The sequence below is a fragment of the Antennarius striatus genome, chromosome 1 (genome assembly GCF_040054535.1).
Source record: "Antennarius striatus isolate MH-2024 chromosome 1, ASM4005453v1, whole genome shotgun sequence".
Lineage (NCBI taxonomy): Eukaryota > Metazoa > Chordata > Actinopteri > Lophiiformes > Antennariidae > Antennarius > Antennarius striatus.
Genome location: NC_090776.1, coordinates 4,928,234 through 4,952,663, shown reverse-complemented (window position 1 = coordinate 4,952,663; position 24,430 = coordinate 4,928,234). Strand labels below are relative to the sequence as shown.

Sequence of the window (24,430 nt, the reverse complement as noted above, 5' to 3'; positions counted from 1 at the left end):
AAATTGAAAGGAGGGATGAACCTGAAACTTGAAAATCATCTTTTGAAAAGATGTACCTGTTAATATTGTGTCAATATTGTGGCTCCAGGTTTGATCTTTGGAGAGACATCTGAGATGTTGTTGTAGAATAACAGTTGATTTTGGAAGATCTAAGAAGATTATTTCCACTTTCTTTCATATAATTGGAAGAAATTGGGAACGGCTAACATATTTAGATAGATATAATAAAGGATGATTAAAATTATCTTTCTTGCTGGTCACTGGTACATATACTGTATATTCAGTCGCCCCTGCGCAGTCACGCATTATCGCTTGCAACTCCACCTTATCGCAGATTTTTGGTAGGCAGTCACATTATACCAGACGTGCATTCTATTGGCTGACGGCATCCGGAAGTGCTCTTTGTTCCATCAGTCTCAGACTTTAGTGAGACACAAAAGTGCTTTAAACAGTCGATAAGAGTGTGGGGAAAGGTAATACGGATAAAAGTTTAAATTACCGTAAATAATAAGATAAAAAGATTGCGATCTCGATCGCGGATTCCTCAATCACGTGGGGTTCCTGTATTAACCGCAGAGACCGAGGGCGCACTGTACATATATTTTTTTATGTATTGGTCCACCAACAATAAATCAAGTGCTGTGGTTGTTCCACGTGCTGTTTAGGGACCTTTGTTAAACTTATGCTCATTCTGACAGAGAGATTTATTTTTCAAAAACTTGACTTACACATCTGTCATATACTAGGAAGGTGCCTTTTGATTTTGAGCATTTTATTTTTATTGTGAAAATGTAACTTTTTTTAGAAAAGTGCAATTAACAAGTATTGCAATTATTAGAATCAGTATTAACTTATAATTCACCGCAGAGTGCAAATAAAACTACAACAGCAGCAGTGAGATGGCATTTTATAAATATTTAAGGGGGGAGATAATGAACTGACATGTAAGATGTATACCAGTGGATTTACCATAAGGGTTGTATATTTCTTTCCCCCCCCTCTATGCTGTAATAAGATACCCAGGAGCTACTTGACACTTCGGGATGCAGTGATAGCAGAGAAGCAGAGACGAGATGCTGAGGGAGAAGTCCAGTACCTAACTGAAGCCCAGCTGGAGTCCATAGTTGAACAGGACCCAGGAAGTGACATACGTGATTATGAGGATCTGCAGACTGGTACTGTTACTCTTGAAAATTCATTAGTTTCATTTTTCACACTTCCTAGAATCATTTGTTGTACAAAAACATCTCATCACTGGTTGGGATGTTACATGCTGAGATGTCAGGATCTGAGGCAATGCCTGCGATTGGCTCTTCATCCCATCCGTCCCGGATTATTCGGAGGCCACAGTCCAAAAGGATTCTAGCTGGCCTCCTAGCAGCCATGTTACTATAGATAAATAAAAGCAAAAAAACTGCTGCTAGCTAACGGTACTTTTAGCTACTGTTAGCTAACACACGTTATCTACCAAAGTTTACAGTGCGCCCTCGTTCTTTGCGGTTAATGCGTTCCAAGAACCACATGCGATTAAGGAATCGGAGATCGCAATCTATTTATCTTATTATTTACGGTAATTTAAACTTTTATGAACCCTCACCATACTGATATTAGACCATCTTCTATCTGTATTACCTTTTCCCACACTCTTATCAACTGTTTAAAGCACTTTGGTGTCTCACGAAAGTCCGAGACTGACGGAACAGAGCACACTTCCGGATGCCGTCAACCAATAGAATGTGCGTACGGTATCACGTGACTGCCTACCAAAAATCCACGATGAGGTGGAGTTGCGACCGTTCATGCATGAATCCACGAGGGCGCACTGTGTTGCATTTAGCTAACAACAAAGTACACTAATCTGACATATCACACATTCAACCAGTAATTTGATCACGCACTATAATATATCAACAAAAAGTGCATACTGTAAATAGAAAAATGACTTACACGTGTGTTGCTCTGTAACAATGAGCTGCTGGGTGGTGAGATTGCTGACACCAAGTGTGTTGATTGGACAGTTGCATCAGAAATGGATGATGACATCAGATGTGTAAGTGGGACAGTAAAAGTTGCTAAACATTAAAGGTTTGTACAATATTCCATAAGAACTATTTTGGGTCGTATATAACCCCACTTACGCAAGAGTGGGGTAGTGATAAAAGAAACTGCAATTTCTTGAAAATATTTTTTGTAATGCAAATGGCCTCATGTCACAAACATATTTTATGAGGAATACCTGGAATATGAACATGTTAAAAGTTTTCATTTTGAAGCTTCTAAAGAAAAACAACCCATGTGGTCATTTTTGACCCCACATTTGCATCTAAGGGCTAATTGTTATCAGCTGTCATTAATATGTAAATCGTTGCTGTAGTCAGTATCATTTCATTTGCTTTCATGATGGCAATTTTTTTTTTTGGGGGGGGGGGGGTAGTTCTATCTTTGCTGATTTATGTTCATTAAAATTTTAGATGCTTTTTTCCTGTTTTTCTCATTTTCTGAAAATAATGGTAATGTTCTGGTCAAGAAAAGGCATTAAACTGCACATTCTTGTGACTCATTAGGGTGTGTTTTAACCCAGTCTTAGCTTACCTAATTATCAATGCTTACCCAGATGAACGGATCTAATCATGAAGCCGAACAATGCCATAATTGGTGACTCTTGTTTTTACACCAACATCCAGCCATCAAGTTCTTGATAGAGACAGGAACCCTGCTGCACTTCCCTGACACCAGCCATGGCCTGTGTACCCTCTACTTCTTGTGCCCTGTGTGGCTGTTGGAATGCCTGGAAAGGATCATGCACCTCAAGTCATCTCGTTCCATAGCAAACAATGGAGTGATTCGAGCTGAGCACCTCAGGGTGAGCTCATTTTCAGAAAGGCTTATATTTTGAGTATAATGATGATAGCTCCTACTCTTCTAATGTCTTCAATTATGTTTGGTTTGCAGATGCTATTGGTAGGAACAGGTTTCACTCAGCAGACAGAGGAGCAGTATTTTCAGTTTCTGGCCAAATTTGAGATTGCACTACCTGTGGCCACCAGCAGGTACGTTTGGTAATTTTACCAAATCTCTGCAAAATCTCTGTACCTTTTAATAAGGGCCAGCAGCCTACTTTGGATGTCTTCCCTTTTTTTTTTCTTATTGTGGCCAAGCATAGGCTTAACCAACCGTTATGAACTGCTCCAATGTAACAGAAAAAGAAGAATCATAATCGACCTTTATTAGTCCCCTGTAGGGGAAATTATTTTTCCACTTCAGTTGTCATTTTGAATCATCACACTTATATATGTGTACAGGCCCCAAACACATTAGGAGCATGTAGGCATATACAGTCATGGAAAAAATTATTAGACCACCCTTGTTTTCTTCAATTTCTTGTTCATTCTAATATCTGGTACCACTAAACGTATAATACAATGGACACAACAAAAAATGCAGCTGGTTACATAATACTTGATGTCCTATTTGACATTCTTAAGCTTAATTGATTCCCAGGGTATATAAGAGGCCATTTCATGTCACAAGCAGCACTGCACATGCAAAGGCCTAGAGTGGTTTCCTGCTTAGATACAATCCGTAGCACAACTCAGAAGTTGTCAGCTCTCACATAATGCCTAAAACAAAAGAATTATGTGAAGCCACAAAGGCAGCCATCTTGGCACTGCTGGAAATTGGCATGAGTGAGAGACAGGTAACGAAAAAACTGAAGATCTCCAAGATAGCCGTTCATTACAACAAACAAAAACAAGCTGAACATGGCACTACCACAGTGCTACCTGGCCGTGGCAGGAAACGTCTTTCTACCCCACGAGATGACCGTGCACTCATCCATTCCTGTGTCAGGAATCGTCGTCAGACCTCCAGGGACCTTAAAAATGAGTGGGCACTGTCGAGAAATGTGACTTGTTCAGCAAGGACAGTTCGAAACCGACTTGTTGAAGCTGGTTTGAAGTCACACAGAGCACGCGAGAAACCCTTCATCAATGAAAGGCAGAGGAAGGCCCGGTTACTCTTTGCTCGAGACCACAAGGATTGGACTGTTGATGATTGGGCTAAGGTTCTCGTCAGTGATGAATCCAATTTTGAATTGATGCCCACTCCAGCCAACTTACTGGTTAGGAGGAAGCCTGGAGAAGCTTACAACCCAGACTGTCTTGCCCCTACAGTAAAACATGGGGGTGGATCAGTCATGATCTGGGGTTGTTTCAGTCTGAGTGGAACAGGGCAAATGCAATTGTGTGAAGGCCAAATGAACCAGGCCATGTACAGGACTACCCTTGAAAACAGTCTTCTTCCATCAGCTGGAAAACTCTTTCCTGCCTCGAATGACTGGACTTTCCAACAACACAATGCCCCTTGCCACACGGCAAGGTCAGTTAAAGCCTGGATGGAGAACCACAACATTCGCACCATGCCTTGGCCTCCTCAATCACCATATCTTAATCCAATTGAAAACCTGTGGAAAATCATCAAACTCAAAATGGAGAACCACAAGCCCAAAAAAAAAACAATTTGAATTTGTCCAACAGGAATGGGCTGCTGTGACAACAGAACAATGTCAGAAGCTGGTGGGGAGCATGCCAAGACGCATGGCTGCAGTCATCAAAAACAATGGTTATGCAATCAAGTATTAACTCTTGTGTGTATCATGTGTTTAAAGCAAACAGAAAGAAAACATGGAATGCTTAAAAGTAGTGTTTTTGGTGGTACAATGCCATAGCTATTGATGGAAGAATTTAAGTAATTTTGGTTATTATCAAGAAAGTCATGGGAAATGAATAGTTCTTAGTTCTTGTATTAAACTCTCATGAGCTATTTTTGTTGTTATCATTATAATTGTCCAAACAAATGTACCTTTAGTTGAAATTGAAGAAAACAAGGGTGGTCTAATAATTTTTTCCATGACCTGTAGATAACTCTGATAGGCAGAGCGGCAACTTGCTTCTTCATGGTGCACCCCCCAATGAGCAACTTAGACAGTGACCAGCCCAAGACCCAGTGGACTGAGCTACTTTCACACCAGTACTTTAACTATAGTACTACATCATTAGCTTTAGGGAAAGATATCACTATATAAATATTTTTGTGTAATATTTTTTAATATATGTCTTCATTGCAGAATTGGTTTACTATATTCTGAAGATGTAGGTTTGAGCTCATCTCGTATGTACAGCTGGAGATTATGGTCCTGCTTATTTTGAAAAAGGAAAAACTATACTTATTTTAGGTAATGTTGGTCATTAAATCAAAGCAAGGTCTCTCTCAGTTGAGAGAGATGGTCAAGTTGCTTTCATGTGAGCAGAGTAGGAGGTGACAGTGAATAAGTTGTCCAGACAGCCACAGCAGAGACATGCACACTGTGACATATACGGCAACAGACAGAAAGGCAAGGCTGGGGAAAATAGAAGAAAACATATGCTGGCAATCACATTTGAGAGACTATCAGATGTGATAACAGCAGCATCCATATGCGACATACTGTACCTAACAAATACCTCCATCTAGAGAGTAGAATAGAATATACTTTATCAATCCCCATAGGGAACTTGTTGGCACACTAGATCACACACTTATTTTAATCGCATTCATATATATATATATATATATATATATATTTATATTTATATTTATAAAGACAGAGAGCAGGTGTACAGGCAGAAGCTCCTTTTGTGGTGCACCCTAATGAGAAAGGGGATGGCGCCTTGCTCAAGGGCGCCTTGGAGTCCTTGCTTGGACCGTTCAGGAGCGGTAATCGAACCGCCAATATTATAATTGGACCAAAGATCATTGGACCAACTGAGCCACTGCCACCCCCTGGATGTTTCTAGATTAAAGTCCAGACCTGATGGGAATAAATATGTGGCACATGCAGCCAGTTTATCATAAGTTTGATCGTTTCTTCATTTTTACTTTCCTCTATGTATAGCTATTTGCTGCCCCATCTTCTTCCCCACAAACCAGCCATGGACATACATAGCTTCCATCAACGGACAAACAATGCCTTGCAGCGTCTCATAAAGATGAGCTTTGTTCCAGTTGGATTTTGGGAGAGATTAATTGCCAGGATGCTTATCAGCCTAAAAGAGATGGACCTGCAGGTACTGAAAAGCTTGTCATCATCATGTTTCACACTTGCATGCTTTCAGATTTTTACATTCATGGCCTGTAATTATGTGTTTGCACAGTCTTTTGAGCACAAAAAAAACAACAGGAGCATGCGCTGCAGGAGCTACAGCTATAGATTTGCTGGAAACCAGAGGAGGAGCCGTTGCAACACCTTCAGAGTTCGACGTAACCAGACCATCTACTGGAAGGAGGGCCTTTTAGTCACATTTGATGGAGGTTACCTCAGGTCAGAGCTGGAGGATATTGGCATAAAACAAATATTTAAACATGTAAATAAAGTCGGTAAGAAATTTTATGGAGTGGAATTCCGTAAAGATTCAGTGCCATGAAAAGGACCACTTCTGACTGGGTTTTAATAAACGCAAGAGTTTATGAAGGGGAACAGCAGGTTGGAACTAGTACCCAGTGAGCATACTGGTTCACACTAGTGTGTAAGTTCATAACTCTCTTAGTTTATCCTGGGCATTTCAGAAGATTCCTGACAAATGATGACTTTTTAAATGCAATCGATCAAAGACATTTCATTCAGAATATGCCAAACATCAAACTAGTCCTTTAATTATGTCATTTTTCATTATCTTCACCTTTTTTCTGATTTTTATTTATTGTGAAGCATTGTTAGCACATTAACAACACTCTGTAAATCATATGAGGATAAATGACTGCTAATTTTAATAAAATCCAAATCAAATATTGCTTCTTAAAGTGAAGAGGATGTGAACAGTATAAATGTTAACTTGATGCTCCACATCGGATGTTGTTCTGCAGGCATCATGATGATTCGTGTTTTGAAAATCCATTGAGTCCCGAGGTGAAATGAAGCATCGATGTCTGTTTCTGTAGGGTGGAGTCATCAGATGTAAACTGGAAGAGAAAGAAGAGTGAAGGTATAAAGATCACCTGCCAGTCAGATATAAGAGATTTCTCTGCCATGGCCTTCGTCACAGATCACGTCAACTCTCTGATTGAGCAGTGGTTCCCTGGTCAGTGCACTTCTGTCTTTCTCAAAGCCAACATCAGAACTCATAGTTGGTCTTGTACTCCTATTCTTTGTTTTTATATCTTTGGATTTGGTCAGATTTACATCATTGTTTGGCAATGTTTTAATTATAGATGTATTTTTGTATTAATTACTTTAGAGATTAAAATGATTCCAGGTTTTATTAAAAAACCAAACAATGACCCAACAATTCCCCATGAGTATAAACACAGCAGTCATAAAGATATGTATTTTTGTAATATTTTTTTTTTATTGCATGTTCTACATGCATAATAGGACACTACAATGTCTTGAAGGTATTCATGTGTCAGCTGTAGAGTCTATAGAGAATGATAATAATGAATTACATTATCCCAGTTTGGAAGTAATAAATATAAGGATCAGTGTTGGGCCATGCACTTCCCACCTCGGCCTTAAGTGATGTTCTCCTTAGCAAAACTTGCATAAATATGTCTCATAATACTGTAAGCGGCTCCCACCGCTGCCACCAATGTAGTGTTCAAGGACTAAGGCGTTTATAACTTCTCTCAAATGGGACAAAAACCGGCGTCAGCTCTACTCCTTTTATAGTCTCTCACACAGAAGAACCCCGCGGCCACACCTTTTATAAACATCACACAACTAAGTCACTGAACAAAACCAGTTGTGCCATTTACACACTGAAATGACCATCAATTAAGAGAGCACATGTGGAGAAACAAAATACAAAAATAGACTAACACACTACTAGATGTTGCATCACCTCAATCAAGAATTGTTCTAATTTGTAGTATATTTGTCATTTTATTTTGTTATAATAGATTTAATATGAATGAAATAAACTATAAGACCATTAAATATGAAAATGTAAATGAAATGCCTGTTCTCACCAAAACAGCTGTTCAAACGACGTATTTAAACACAAAATCCAGTCTCCTTTCTTTTTCCTCAAGATGGTGGGAAATCGGAGTACCCGGACAGTACACAGAAAGGTCATGTTGGAAATGCATGGGTTTGACCTTCTTGCAATGTGCTAACAGAGTTAAGCATTGTGCCACCTTGCTGCTGAGTTATTCGCTTAGTTATTTTGACATGACAAAGGAAATCTTAATCCACGAGGCGTCAATGTGATCCTGCTCTGAATGGGTTGCGACAGTAAGGGGAAGTACAGTACAGTATTTCCTGCACTATAAGGCCCACCTAAAAGCCTATAATTTTCTCATAATCCCATGGTGCGCCTTATAATCCGATGCACCTTATATGTGGATTAATATTAATATTAGTATTGGTTAAAAACAAGTTCGCTGAAAAAAAGCTGGCAGTCTGGCCGGCAATCATGCCGCACTCCGCCACCAGGGGCACCCTCACAAGGTATTCGGGCCTACGCCCCCTAACAACGGTAGTCATGGGGCGTCGCCGAAGTTGCTGCTCTCACTGACCTGCTGTCTGATGGCAGAGCTGCATGCAGAGAGCACCGGTGACCGGCTACGATAACGTAGCAAAACATAAGGAACTTTCAACAATTCTATAAATAAAGTTTGACTGACTCAGTATTTCCCAACCCTTGTGGCGCCGGAAATAACCCACTTTAAACTTAATTGGTCTAAAATATGTCATTGTGCTGTCATCTGGAATGTAGTGACAGTCTATTCTATTAGTCTGCAGAAACACACGGAGAAACTGGCATAAAGGTGAATGAAAGACCCTCAAAGCTGAACTTCCAGCCTTTTCTGAAATTTCAAGAGCAGAGTCACTGCTAGAAAAATGTGCCTGGTGTGCTGCAATTGATTTACAAATGTAGTTGATACCTGTGGGGGGCGCGGAGCGACGCACTTTAGGCTTGTGTATTCTGTCTGCCGCGACGTGCTGTGAGATTCACGGCGGTGAGACACCAACGTTCAAGTCAGTTCTATGAGTAAAGCAGCGTCGCATTTGCCAGTAAATTAGCAACCTGACATTAAAAATTGTTTAGGACACACAGCAGCAAATAGCTGCACCTCACCTCTGACTGGACTACCGATCGATCGAAACAATAATTAATAAACAAAGACGAACGTCGGAGCTTAAATATCGGCTTCGAACTTCAGATCAGGAAATAATCCCCCCTGTTCGAACTGAGTGGTCCACTCATAATGAATTTAACCAGTTTTTGATTTCAGGTTTTTTAATATGCGTATTGACTTCTTTCTAAGATGGCAAAGTGATCAAGTGATCAGGTTTTCTTGATGAGACTCAGAATGGCTTCATTGAAATAACAAAAGGGTCGTTCACAGCTGACTAAAGGTACTCCAGTCATGAATGCTCTAGCTAATGGACGGATAGTGCAACTACAGCCACTAGTTTTTTAAATCTATTTTAATTTTTTTTTAATTATATGCGCCTTATATTCCGGTGTGCCTTATAGTGCAGAAAATACTGTAGTTGGATATGGCTGCACGCGGTTGTTTGTATGTACAATTTTTCGCAAGCCGGGCTGTCTTGAGGAGCATTTTTTAGAATGAAGGGGTTGTGGCTCATATCAGAAAAAGTCAAAGTATTTTGTGCAGTTACATATTAAATTGCAACTAATATCAAAACAAGATGTTTTTCTATGTCTCTTCTGTGGCAGCTTTGACAGCCAGTCAAAATGATGGCAGTCTACTCATAGAGCAGTATGCCCCCTGTCCTCTCTGTGTCTCACTGAACCAAAAGAAAAATGCCAAGCTCCAAGTCAGCTTACCCAACCAGGAAAAGAAGAGACGAGGATGTGAAGAAGAAAATGATGAAAATGATGCAGAAGGTGGAGTTCATTACTTTAATATGGAGGACTGTGTGCTAGCTGCAGTGGAGAAGGATCACATAATCTGTCCTCAACATCCTGACAAGCCAGTCACTCTCCAAGAGCTGGTCCCAGAACTCTTCATGACAGACTTCCCAGCACGGTAATCTCCCAACATGTAATAAAGCAATTTTTTAGAGACTGAAACTTGTGGATGTATTCTGTGTTAGTAATGCATGGGCAAGACTGGAAAGTGTCACAAAGGACCATTAAATTAATTTTATGTGTAATTTAAGAACAAGACAAGCCACCTTAACTTCATAAATAGCTAAATTTCCTGACATTTCCACAGGATTTGATGTTAATAATGTTCTATCTTCTTTCCCCTGATAATTCCTGAATTAGTCCTAATGTCTTGTGAAGGAACTAAATGAAGTTGTATATATGGTTGCCAATCTGTACATTGGTAGCGTGGGCCAAGCAAAGTGGTCACACACTGCAAAGTAGTTTTTTTGGGGTTTTTAGCATATTTTACATCTGATGTGTTCTTCTCATGGAGAATCATGGAGAAGAGTTCAGTCATTTTCTACTGTCCTGAGATAACAATGCTTACATGTCATGTTACAGAAAAACAAGTTATTTCCATCATGAAAGGTGTTAAAAATGTTAATAGCGAAAAAACCCTGTTAAAAACAGGAAATAAAAATTCCATTTCCATCAACAACAAAGCAAAACAAAAAATAAATAATACATGCCATTTGCTAAGGGTGGCAAGGTGGTGCAGTGGGTAGCATTGTCGCTGCACAGAGAGGCAGTTCTGGGTATGAGTCCTGATCTGTGCAGAGTTTGCATGTTCTCCCCTTGTCTCTGTGGGTTGTCTCCAGGTTTTCCAGCATCGTCCCACCACCAAAAACATGCGCTTCAGGTTAATTGGCCGTTCCAAATTGACCGTAGGTGTGAGTGTGTGTGTGCATGTTTGTCTGCGTCTCTGTGGCTCCGCGGTCCACTGGCGGCTTGCCTCGATTCACAACCTGAGTCAGCTGGGATAGGCTCCAGCTACCCGTGATCCACCACAGGGGATGAAGCGGTCACAGAAAATGAATGAATGGCATTTGCTGTTCACCTCCATCCACAAGGGTTTGATAAAATCCTTCAGACATTACATACACGAGGCAGGCATATACACTACTTATATAGATGTCTGTCAGTTAAAACAACGCTGCTATCATCAAAGTATGTAACCTGATATTTCTTGGCACATTAGCAGGATTTGGCATATTTCTGAAATTCACGGTATGTTGTGTGTTGTCTTCTGACTCCACAATGGTACTGTGGCCAACAACACTGAAACTGATTTTGGTTCATCACCGGTTTCTATGGCCTTAAGAACTTGTTAAAAAGTCTAAAAAAAACGTGTTAATATGTTAAATGTAGTGGCGATTAACAATGTGAAAATAGATAAATGTATGGAAATTACCATGGATGTCACTGAGTGAAAATCCCTTGAGGTCAAAACAGGTGACACAAAGTCAGTCTTCCCACAAGCGCACATCCACATTTTCCAACAGTTCAATTTACCTATAACAGAAATAGCACTAAGGATATACATTGTCCGCATAATCACCTAAAGACTGACACGTTCTTGGATTAAGAGCTGTATAAAGTCCCATTCTACTTTCGGCCCTGGACTTGTCTGTCTGACTTATATTAAATGAATCATGCACAGACCTCCCACAATATCTGTTCCAACCACATAAAGTCCATAAATAAGATTGAGTTTTCTTAAGTGGAGAAAAATCTTAAGTGTTTCCTTAAGAAGTACAAATGATACCTGCATCACAGATCTTTGGAGGCTTGTCACATCTTACTGAACTTTAGAATGTGACTGGAGAGTTAGCATCTACTGCACAATAACACATAAGCATGTTTAAAATCAGTTCCCTGTATATAATGGGGTTAAGCTGATTTTTTGTGCCTCGTTTGACTTTTGGAAAAAATAAGCAGTCAGTCTCTGTATTCTGCATACATGCACACATAAAATATTCAGAACCACTGCGTGTGTGTGTGTGTGTGTGTGTGTGTGTGTGTGTGTGTGTGTGTGTGTGAGAGGGAGGAGGGTCTGATGTCCAGTTCTATCTCTGTCTTCAGTGGAATGTCCTGTCTCCAAGAGGCTATTAGCATGATCCCTGTCATATAATTCCAATCATGGTATTTTTTCTTCAATTATGTTGTCCTTCTTTTTTATTTATTTATTTTTTATGATATCCAATTCAATGCTAAGGCCCGATCAAGCTTCAGATGTAAAGAAACACCACAAAAGCTGTCCTGCTAGTAAATTTAAAAAGATTTGCTCAAGCTGGGCCAATGTTTGCTGCTTTTTTAAATTCTTTGAATGTACATAAGAGTAGTCACAAGATGAGATATGCAATTCTGGCATACTTCAGTTTTTAACTGTGTCCCATAAGATGCATCATTCAAAACAGTGAGGGCTCTGCTGAAAACATGCAACATGTTCTTCTGTCGGACATAATTCTACATTTTCATGTCAACATAATTTTATTTTTGTCATGGCACTTTCCAAAGGTGCTTGACTCTTTATTTGCCAAGGTCCAATGGGCTCTTGTCACAGTGATGAGGAAAAACGTCCTTAAGAATTGGTAACCTCAGAGCATACCCCAACTCCATGTCAGTGGCCATTAAGCTGAGAGTGTTGAGTATTGTGCAGATCCAGATAATAATTTCAATCTACTAGCTCAACATACAGTATATTCAGTATTTCTATTGAGTGATCTTTATTTATGAAAATGTCCCCACTGAGATGGATAAAGGATTATTTTTGCTTATTTAGATTAGAATAGATGAGATTCAACTTTATTGTCATTGCACATGCCAAAGGGACAAAGAAACTAAATGCATATTTAGTCGCTATGTGGTATCAAACAGGACCAAAAATGTATCAGCTGTGATGATAGTTTATCTGTATGGTATTTGGTGATTGTTTGATGCCAGCAAAGGTTTTCCAGTCTCATGATTATATAGACTAGCTATGTCCTTGGCCTGTCCCAATACTGTTTGTGTTTATATTTTTGAATGTGTCTGTACATTAGGCTTTTTTTAGAGAGGAATCAGCTGGAGTACTGTGAAGAGGAGAAAAACATCCTTGGTCAGGGAGGCAGTGGAACCGTAATCTACCAGGCCCGATATCGTGATCAGCCAGTAGCCGTGAAACGCTTCCACCTGAAGAAGTATCAACAGCAGACTGTCAGCAAAAATAAAGGTAAAGGAACCCATTTTAAAAATTTGTTATGGTTTATCTACTTTTCATTGAAATTGGAATATATATAAAGTAGCAATTCAGTTTCTCCTAGAGGTACCCAAAAGACAGTTGCCGATGGTAAAAAGTGAAGTGGAAATGAATGATGAATGTTTGTCTTGTACTGAACTATATCTCAAACTGAAGCATGGTGTTAATGGCACTTTCACGTTCTCCTTCATCCCTCGAGCCATTAAACTGCTCAACTCCTCTCTGGGAGAGATAAAGAAGAAGAGAGTCCACACGAGAGCTGAGGGATGACACAAACAATGCACCAAAAACAATACAAACGCTATAGACATTTCAATAGACCCATACTTAACTAGGCCTGTTTATTTTTATTTCTGTACCTATTTATGATTTTCTATTTTTATATTCTTGATGGGTTATGTATTAATCTTTCTATTTGGTGTTGTATTACTTTCTATGTGCTGGTGCTTCTGTGTGCTTTTTCTGTGTTTTGTGTAATTACTATGCTGTGTGCGACGGAGAAATTAATTTCCTTGATGGAACCTCCTTAAGGGATTAATAAAGTTATACTCTATTCTAATGTGTGGCAAACCCTTGATACAAAGACATAACTTGCAGTACTGAAATGTTTCCTTTTTTCCATTTACTTGGTTAATTAAAATGTATTTTTCTGTGAAAAGGATAGAAGTCATAACTCAAATACTGTGCATACTAGCTATATATATTATTACTGCTATACATGCTTTATTACTATGGTGGCCACATCGACAAGTTTTAGAATTTTGCATTTTCTATAGCACAAAAATCATACCTTAGTCAAGGATATGAGCAGTGTAGGTAGGTCTATAAATACTTGGACATCACAATTCTCATCTTGAAGCGGCACAGTGGCACAGTGGGTAGCGCTGTCGCCTCACAACACTGTGGGTCCAGGTTTGAGTCTCGCCCTGTGCGGAGTTTGCATGTTCTCCCCGTGTCTGCATGGGTTCTCTCCGGGTTCTCCGGCTTCCTCCCACCTACAAAAAACATGCACTTCAGGTTAATTGGCTGGTACAAAATTGCCCATAGGAGTGAGTGTGTGTGTATGGTTGTATGTCTTGGTGTGTGGCTCCGCGGTGCACTGGCGTCGTGCCCGGAGTGTCCCCCGCCTCACGCCGTATGCCAGCTGGGATAGGCTCCAGCTCCCCGTGACCTGCTACAGCGGCAGAAAATGAATGAATGAATTCTCATCTTTTTGGCTATACACAACACTACATTGGATTTGAAATCAACAAGATGTGTTTCAACTGTAGACTTTCACTATTCGAGGGTATTTACATCCAATTCAGGTGAACAGTGTTGAAAAGTCTTACTGATCTCTTTTACATGAACTTTGCTGAATGGATTTTTTCTGCCGTGTGCTGCACCAGGGTTTGTTGTGCCATCCCCAAAATGTTTTTTTATTATGTAAATCATGTCCATAATGAACATGATTTACGTGTTCATTATGAACATGATTTACTCATTTCAAGGACATATGAACTATTTTCACTGAGCAATGCTGCTTTAGATTGAATTACATTTTATTTTCACTGCACAAGTACTTAACAACTGAAAAACTAAATGCAGTTTAGGATGTTACTGGAAGTGTAACCAACCGACTGATGTACAAGTTTCAATAAATACAACTGTAATAGCATTCAGTAGAGCACATAGCAAAACCAAACAGTTCTACAAATATATGTCTGTCCCATACCTGACTCATGTAAATGGAAATTGACAAACCAAGAAAAAAATGGTCAATATAATCTTTGCATGGGTAGTAACCACACATTGATATTTTAAAATATATACAGCATGTACAAAAATAATATACTGTATGAATATGGCTAAGTATGAGCAAACTATGTGCCATGCATACTCGTATTTGGATACTCTATCATTTTGGTCTCTTTGTTAACCTTAATGTGCCAACTTATTTTGTGTTCTACGCCAGACACCATGGTGAAACACTTGCAGTTTGCTGATACCTATCGGAGCTTCTCTGAATTTCGCCAAGAGGCCAGTATGTTGCACTCTCTGAAGCATCCCTGCATTGTCTCTCTGGTGGGCATTAGCATCCATCCTCTCTGCTTTGCCTTGGAATTAGCTCCCTTTGGGAGTCTCGACAATGTTCTGAAGGAGAGACACAAAGGTAAAGGTCCAGTGAGTAAATCATCCATCCACCCATCCATCCATCTTCAACCACTATCCAGGGCCAGGTTGAGGAGGCAACATTCTCAGAAGGGATGCCCGCACCTCCCTTTCCCCAGGTCTAATCCTCCTCTCAAGTACCCTGGATTACACTTGCCCCAGGAGGCTGAAGAGTGTGATCCCCCTATAGTTGGAACACACCTTCCGGTCTCCCTTTTTGAAAAGAGGGACCACCAACCCTGTCTGCCAATCCAGAGGTACTGTCCCCGACTGCCATGCAATGTTACAGAGACATGTCAACCATGACAGTCCCTACACATCCAGATATTTGAGGTAATGGGGAATCTCATCCATCCCTGGTGCTTTTCCACCAAGGACTTTGGCAACCACCTCGGTGACTTCAGTTTGGGTGATGGACGAGTGGACCTCTGAGACCTCAGCCTCTGCTTTATCTGTGTAAGACATGGTAGTGGAATTGAGGAGATCCTCAAAGTATTCTTTCCACCGCCCGACAATATCCTCAGTCAAGGTCAGGAGCTCTCTGCCTGTACTGTAAACAGTGTTGGCTGTGTACCGCTTTCCCCTCCTGAGGCGCCGATGGTTTGCTAGAATTTCTTCGAGGCTGACCGACAGTCCTCCTCCATGGCCTACTCGGACTCCTCCCAGACCCAAGTTTCTGCCTCCACTACTACTTAGGATGCAGTACACCTGGCCTGCCTGTACCTGTCAGCTGCATCCAGAGTCTCACAATTCAAGATTTGATAAGACTCCTTTTTCAGCTTGACAACATTCCTTACTGTCGGTGTCCACCACCAGGTTCACTGCCACAGACACCAGAGAGCTCTGAGCAGTCGCTTTGACAATAGAGGTGGAGAACATGGTCCACTCTGACTTAATGTCCCCAGCTTCCTTGGGGATCTAGGAGAAGCTCTCCCAGAAGTGTGAGTTATAGACCTCAGTGACAGAGGGTTCTGCTAGACGTTCCCAAACACGTTTGACCCTGCCTAGTCTCTCCGGCCCCCTGCTCTGCAAGCGGATCCAGCTCACCACCAGGTGGTGATCGGTTGACAGCTCTGCCCCTCTCTTCACCTGAGTGAAGAAGTTGTCACAGATGTCGAATAACAGAACGCCACTCATATTCAGATCGGGGAGGCCATTCATCCCAATCACTCCTTTCCATGTTTCACTGACATTGCCGGGTATTCCGCACTGCTCTTTGTTCCGTAGGCCAAAACAACAGTGAGACCCCTGGTTCCAAGTTGTGGGGCTATAAGCAAGCCCACACCAGTTCATCGCCTCTCACCTTGGGCAACACCAGAAAAGTGAAGAGTCAAGCCCCTCTCAAGGGTTTGGGTTCCAGAACCCGAGCTGTGGGTGAAGGTGAGCCTGACTATATCTAGTCGGTACCTCTCAACCTCTCTCACAAGCTCTGGCTCCATTCTCCTCAGTGAGGTGACATTCCATGTCCCTAGAGCCGGACTCTTTGTCTGGGGATTGGGTCGTCGAGCCCCATGTTGCCACCTGACACCCAATCCACACTACACCCGTCCCCTAAGGTTTCCTTGGCAGGTGGTAAGTCCACTGGAGGCCAGTGAGTAATTTTCCACCTGAAAATATTCTTAAACAGGTCATCCAAAAATAAACACAAAATAAACACAAACTATCTATTTGCTTTAGATGAAAATGTCAAGTAGTCTCATTTTCAGCAGTGCATAAGTTGATATTCTGTCTCTGCAGGTTTTGGTTACATGCCCCTTGGTCACATGCTTACTTTCAGAGTTGCTTATCAAATCGCAGCAGGACTGGCGTACCTTCACAAGAAGAGCATCATCTTCTGTGATCTCAAATCTGACAACATTCTGGTGTGGTCTCTTGAGGTTTGTGTATGAATTACATGATTTAACATACATGACTGAGATGGGTTTTTGAAACAGTTATAAATTTTTAACCACATTAAGAAAATTGTCTCATTTGAAAAAAAAGACTGATTTAACTTCTTTACTCATTTGTGTGTATTTTTCTAGATCCAGGATCAAGTCAACATCAAATTGTCAGACTACGGGATTTCGAGACAATCCTTCCATGAGGGGGTACTGGGGGTAGAAGGAACACCGGGGTATCAGGCTCCTGAGGTCCGACCAGGAATCGTGTATGATGAAAAAGTACTGACCGTACCTTTTTTAACTCACTTTGTGCACCTTTTTGTAAATTTCTTTTCAAGTTGATTGTGATGCTGTTTTTCCTCATTTGCAGTGGAGAGTAATCTAACCATGGTGCTTCTGGTCGGCCGGTCTATTAATTCAAACAATGAGATATTTTAGTTTACGTAAAAGATTTCCATAACATGAACAGTCAGCTGAATTCAATCCAGTACAATTCTGTTTACATGAGTTGGAACACATTCCACTTAATTGTGTGAAAACCATCAATCAATCAAGTTTCATTTATATAGCACTTAATCATGGCAACAGACATTTTAAAGCACTTTGACTGACAGAAAAACCCAACTGAACCCTCCAGAGCAAGCATAAGCGACAGTGGCATTGAAAAACTCCTTCGTTGAGGAAGAAAGTCCAGATAGGACCCAGACTCTTTTAGGCAGCCATCCGCCTTGACCCGTTGGGTGGAAAAGAAATAAAAGGAAGATAAGGACAGGCTAAAAAAAAGAGAGTCAGAGAGAGAGTGGCAGATAAGCCAGATAGAGTCGATGACTGTATGGTCATAGTTAGACGATTTGATGCAGGCACTGAATTGGGGACGTGAAAGTCAGGCTGCGTTTACCGATTTCTGGGTTGTTGGCTTCAATACATGTTCCCCATCATATAGGTGGTAAATTCAAGGCACAATTACAGCTGCATGGATGACTGTTTGGTGGCACTGAGGAAGAAAGGCAGCAGGACCCCAGCCGACGGATAGGTGAGGGGTGGTACTGGTGGTATGGGAGGAGCAGGTCCACAGCGGATGGGCCACAGCTTTAATATTTTACGTAAATCAAGTGACCAAAAGATGGACTTCTGTTACCAGCAGGTGGCACTATTGCTATAACTGAATATTGACATGTTACTCCTAACAGGCCAGAAGTTTGGCAAAGATAAAGCTGTGGAAAATGGAGCTATAACGCTTTCTTGTTTTACTAGAAAATAATTAATATATCATGTTATATAGAAACTTATACTTTTTGAGCACACACTGTAGTTACTGAATTTCAAAATCCACCTCATTATGTATTTACTTTATGTTCATGTCTCTAATTGTCTGCATTAAAGTAAAAACAGATAATAATCTCAAAACAAGCCCAAGCAGGGTTTACTCCAAAGATGTAGGCATCCTCTCTCTGCTCTTCCCCCTTGTAATCCCATTTTCCTTGATCTTCACAGAAGCAATTAATCCTGACTGGGAACATGTTATTAGTAGTAAAGGGGATTGCCTAGTTTTATAAATTTGATCCACTGATGAATCAGATGAGGGTGTTTGTTCTTTCTTTTATTTGACTTCTCTCTTCAGAAGAGTTTATAGTGAGGGATCGTTTTCATTAACTACCTCCACTGCCTCAATTTAATTTTTACCATATGTTTTTTACTTTATTGCAAAGGAGAGATAGACCCCATAGAATTGTAGGTTTTACTATGCCATCCCCACACAAAGGGTTTCTGTGAAATGGCTTTGTATTCTTGTGTCAAAATCAAGCCAATTCACTGTAACATGTGGCGCAGTGGACAGTGGTTACCTCACAGCTAGAAGGTTCTGAGGTTGAGACCTTTCTCTGGGGAGTTTGTATGTTCTCCTTGTGTCTGCATAGGTTCTGTGTGGGTTCTCTGACACACACACATTCAGTGATCGTACCAATTTTTTTTCTTTCATGTGGCTCCACAGCGCACTGGCATTGCGCTCAGAGTGTCCTCCCCCCTCTTGTCCGTGAGTCAGGCTCCAGCAACTCCCATGGCCCACAAAAGCGGAAGGAGCGGATAACATACTGCAAACATAGCTTTCCTCAAATCCAGAGGATTCAAACTGCCAAAAAAAACCCATCAAACTTTAAAAGTCAAAAATCAGTTCAGCTTTTGACATAGATAGGATATATTTAAATAAATGTAATAAGATACTACTTTCAGCTTTGAATGCATGACAGTTGATATACAGTAACTCAGACATTCTAGTCAGAGCCATAATTTAACTGGTCCTAGGTTAATTAGGATAAAGAGTTGGGATCAAGACTGCAAATAACAATAATGGTCAACACAGAAAATGAAAAGTTGTTGTTAATCTTATTTAGTAAAATAAATGTTAAAACAATTGTTAAAGCCCATTAAAGAGGTACAAAATAACAGTCAAAGTTCTTTATGGTCACCCATGGAGATACTGCCTTTAATCCAAAGATATTAAAATGAGGATGATTTGATAATGGTAGGATACAGACTGCAACAATGGTCCATCATCACACCCCATGATGGTATTCTACAAAATACAGTAGTACCTTGAGACATGAGTTTAATCCGACTGAGCTCATAAGTCAAACTCGAAAGTCAAACAACATATCCCCATTTAAAAGAACTAAAATTATTTTAATCCATATTAGTCTTCGAAAAAAGACCCAATCCCCTTTAACGAAGTCCCCAATCCCTCTAGACATCCCAGAGACATTCATACTTTGCCTCTGCATGGTTAATTACATACAAGTTAGTAAACAAAGTATGAAAATTGGGGCTGCAGTAGTTCAGTCCACTAAGTCTTGGGTTGGGGACCAGAGGGCCGGCGGCTCAACTCCAGTGTTGGGCAAGAAAAATTTGGTGTGAGCTGACAGTGGAAGGTGTCAGCTCACCCGCCCGAGCACTACCGTCCCCTTTATAAGTTGCTCATTAGGGTGCACGACCAAATGTTGCTGTTACATTTGAGATCTGAGTCCATCATTACATTCAGGTTTTTGGGCTGATTTCCGGTCTTAACCTTTGCTTAACTTAACCAACTGGAACCGAACACTGACTACAAAGTGACTTCACTTTGATTACTGCCGAACTGGACAAACTTCTAGTACATCCAATCATTAATTTTTAACGTGAAAGGGTTCTAGATAGGCCATATTGAGGTGACAAATATGCTACTGTTTTCTATAGTCCCTGTCATACTACATACCTTGTGTGGGTTTACTACAATGTCACTTCAGAAGTATGAAAGCTTTTGGCACCAATGTCTGGCTCTGCAGTTATTCTGTGAAAGCTTGTGGGGACACTAATCACTTTTATATGGCGTTTCAGAAGCAGGAATCCACTTTTTTGTCTCCAGATATGGAAAGGATTTTATCTTGGCTTTAAAAACAAACATGAATTAATTTTTAATGCTTGTCTCACAAAGGTGGTTTATTGCAGCCCTACAGAGATAGCTACCAAAAGAAAACATTCCAGACAAAAAGAGATGATAAGAGCATATCAGGATAAACCAATAGCTGCCAATCAGTGTCTCCGTTATTGCTATCAGTGAAAGTAAAGTGATCGATCATTTCCTCCCTCTTATCCCTCTGCTGATAAATATGTGATTTTTTTTCTTTTAGCTGTCGAAGGGCTTTCTTATAATTATTAACGTTTCACCTATCCGCTGTGGACCATGGTCTGTGGACCTGCACCTCCAAGCCCACCAGTACCACCTATCATCGGCTGGGGTCCTGCTTCCTTTCTTCCTCCATGCCGCCATACATTCATCCACGCAGCTATAATTGTGCCTTGAATTTACAAATGGGAAACATGTATTGAAGAGAATAACCCCAATCGTCTAACTATAACCATATTGACACTGACTATCTGGCCTATCTGCCACTCTCTCTCTGTCTCTCTTTCTCTTACCCTGTTCTTATCTTCCTTTTATTTCTTTTCCACCCAACCTTTCAAGGAAGATGGCCGCCCAAAAGAGTCTGGGTCCTGCCCGGAGTTTCTTCCTCATCGAGGGAGTTTTTCCCCGCCACTGTTGCTTATGCTTGCTCTGGAGGGTTCAGTTATGTTTCTCTGTCTGTTAAAATGCTTTGAAATGTCTGTTGCCATGATTAAGCGCTATATAAATAAAACTTGATCGATTGATTGATTGATATGTTCTTATTCCTTATTATGATCATACATACTGATTTGTTTAACACAATAACAGAATTCCGTTTTATGCTATCAATTTTATATAATATTTTTTAAATGTCTTGTCATCATCTTATATAGGTGGACATGTTCTCTTATGGTATGGTTCTGTATGAGCTGCTGTCTGGGCGGAGGCCGGTGCTAGGACAGCATCAACTTCAGATAGTGAAGAAGCTCTCCAAGGGCATTCGGCCAGTGCTGGGAAGTCCAGAGGAGGTTCAGTTCTGCTGCCTACAGAGACTGCTGACTGATTGCTGGGACACCAAGCCGGAGAAGGTGAGCCCCCCTGCTTGGGCACTAATTGTAAAGCCTTTGAAGAACCCCTCCCCAGCACCCCACCAAAAGTTTAGTGATTAACCAATAATATATCCTCTAGCCTCAAGTAAAATCTATATCCATCAAACAGAAGCACAGACGTTCCTTTTCATCAGTTACGACATTCAAATGTGTTTGCTTGCAGAGACCCTTGGCCACACATTGTCTGAGGCAAATGCAAGAGCCCAGCTTCCCCTGCCTCAAGTACATATTGTCCTGTGGTCAACACTCACAGCTCTTCATATCCCAGCTGCAGGGATACAGTGCTGTGTTCTGGAGTGGAGACAAGGAAGACAGGTTTGTTTCAACTGTTTTGGCTATTAATTGCTGCTTCTCTTTGAACTTTAATGACTGGAAAATCAATTGAATCGTAGATTTCTTTACAAAACAATCACACCGTTGATGATCTTTGTGTTTAAATCTTTAACATTTGTTCTACATTCTTGAATCTCAAAACATACAAGTATTACAGCAGTATAATACATTTATGTCCTAGTATCCGTGTTTTTGCTAAATTGTGCTGTTCATGATTATGAAAATGTGAAGATGTCATTAGTCATAAATCTTTTACCAAAACAAAATTTCCAGAGTTGAAAGGAGGTTTGTTTTTTTGATTTTGATTTTTATGTACATTGTTCAAAATTTTGACCCCAAAAGCCAAACATCACTACCTTTCTGTGAGTATTCTGTATTTGGTTTGAAGCTATTTCTGAGGTTTCCATGTCTGAAGATAAATGAGTAGGTTGAGAGCGGAGTTGAATTTTGACTTTAAAAAAATTGGTCACGGTCATTACAGCTAAGGATTTTCGGAATGCAAGGATCAATACAGCTAATTCTTCATGATATAGAACCTATATATGATTTATTCTGATGCTGCACCAAACCATCTGGAAATCTGATTGTTCACTTTCCCATCACTCATAAGCAAAAATCCTAAATGTCAGCTCTCGTCAGGTGAGGAGGTGCTGGCTCTTATGCCTGCCACTTCTCAATCAGCAGTAAACTTCAAATGAATAACATATCAGGAGAAAATTATTAAGTCAATGTGACTATGGGAGAAAGTACCCTACAAAAGACCCAAACATCAAACTAAAAAGGAAAAATGCAGATCTCTTTGCATTTTACACAAGAGATGTAATATGACATAATCACCCACACCAGAGTCAGTGTTGTCAAACATAAACCCATCAGGAAAAAAATATATATTTTAAGTTATTCTTTGACAGTGAATTTTACTATCTTACATTTTGTATTTAGTATAGTTATTTATAATATTTAAAGTATTTAGAATAGTTAAGTTGTAAATGCACAGTTTGAGACACCACCTGCCGGAAACAAATTCCTCGTCTGCTTTCTACAAACGATGGCCAATAAAGCTGATTCTGATTCTGATTGGAAAGGTTAAAAAAATGGTTTTGTTTTGAGGAGGTCAAATATATAAGACACAGCGATATCCAATACAACACGAGTGAAAGCAAATTCCATCCACCCATAATCCCTACCGTCAGATATGCAGAAAAAGACAAGTACAATGCTCTACATGATACAAAAAGTTTCAATGAAATTATAGATTTACGACAGTTTATAATCTATAATTTCATTGAAACTTTTTGTATCATGTAGATCATTGTACTTGTCTTTTTCTGCATTTTTTGCTGGTGCCCATTTTTAAGAACAAGGAGTTGTGGCAACTACAGAGGAATAAAGCTAATGAGCCATACAATGAAGTTATGGGAAAGAGTAGTTGAAGCTAGATTAAGGGCAGAAGTGAGCATTTGTGAGCAACAGTATGGTTTCATGCCACAAAAAGAGTACTACAGATGGAGTATTTGCTTTGAGAATGTTGATAGAGAAGTATAGAAAAGGCCAGAGGGAGCTGCATTGTGTTTTTGTAGATCTGGAGAGAGCTTATGACAGGGTGCCCAGAGAGGAACTGTGGTATTGTATGAGGAAGTCTGGAGTGGCAGAGAAGTATGTGAGAGCAGTGCAGGACATGTATGAAGACTTTAAGACAGTGGTGAGGTGTGCTGTAGGTGTGACAGAGGAGTTCAAGGTGGAGGTGGGACTGCATCAGGGATCAGCTCTGAGCCCCTTCTTGTTCGCTATGGTGATGGACAGGCTGATAGACGAGGTTAGACAGGAATCTCCATGGACTATGATGTTTGTAGATGACATGGTGGTCTGTAGTGAGAGCAGGAACAGGTAGAGGAGAAGATGGAGAGATGGAGGTTTGTCCTGGAAAGGAAAGGAAAAAAGGTTAGCCGCAGTAAGACAGAATACATGTGTGTGAATTTGAGGGACCCAAGTGGAAGAGTGAGGTTACAGAGAGAAGACATCAAGAAGGTGGAGGATTTTAAGTACTTAGGATCAACAGTCCAGAGCAATGGAGAGTGTGGAAAAAGAGGTGAAGACACATGTACAGGCAGGATGGAACAGGTGGAAAAAGGTGTCAGGTGTGATGTGTGATAGAAGAGTTTCAGCTAAAATGAAAGGAAAGGTGTACAAAACTGTGGTTAGACCAGCGATGTTGTTTGGTCTAGAGACAGAGTCACTGAGGAAAAGATAGGAGACAGAGCTGGAGGTAGCAGAGATGAAGATGCTGAGGTTCTCTTTGGGAGTGAGCAGGTTGGGTAGGATCAGGAATGGGTACATCAGAAAGACAGTATATGTTAGAGGTT

At 40.5% G+C, this 24,430-nt stretch overlaps 1 protein-coding gene across 4 annotated transcripts in view; it reads left to right on the top strand.

Annotated features, from left to right (window-relative positions):
• The window catches only part of lrrk1 (leucine-rich repeat kinase 1), a 94,193-nt gene that overhangs the window by 59,381 nt on the left and 10,382 nt on the right, over positions 1-24,430 (top strand). For all 4 annotated transcript variants that reach the window (XM_068313021.1, XM_068313014.1, XM_068313006.1 and 1 more), the window contains exons 19-31: positions 1,016-1,175; positions 2,685-2,863; positions 2,953-3,050; positions 5,933-6,104; positions 6,192-6,358; positions 6,976-7,115; positions 9,720-10,032; positions 12,977-13,146; positions 15,128-15,325; positions 17,062-17,201; positions 17,349-17,486; positions 21,519-21,713; positions 21,898-22,049. In XM_068313021.1, the coding sequence (XP_068169122.1) occupies positions 1,016-1,175; positions 2,685-2,863; positions 2,953-3,050; positions 5,933-6,104; positions 6,192-6,358; positions 6,976-7,115; positions 9,720-10,032; positions 12,977-13,146; positions 15,128-15,325; positions 17,062-17,201; positions 17,349-17,486; positions 21,519-21,713; positions 21,898-22,049 (2,222 nt within the window). The remainder of the gene's footprint in view (positions 1-1,015; positions 1,176-2,684; positions 2,864-2,952; positions 3,051-5,932; positions 6,105-6,191; positions 6,359-6,975; positions 7,116-9,719; positions 10,033-12,976; positions 13,147-15,127; positions 15,326-17,061; positions 17,202-17,348; positions 17,487-21,518; positions 21,714-21,897; positions 22,050-24,430) is intronic.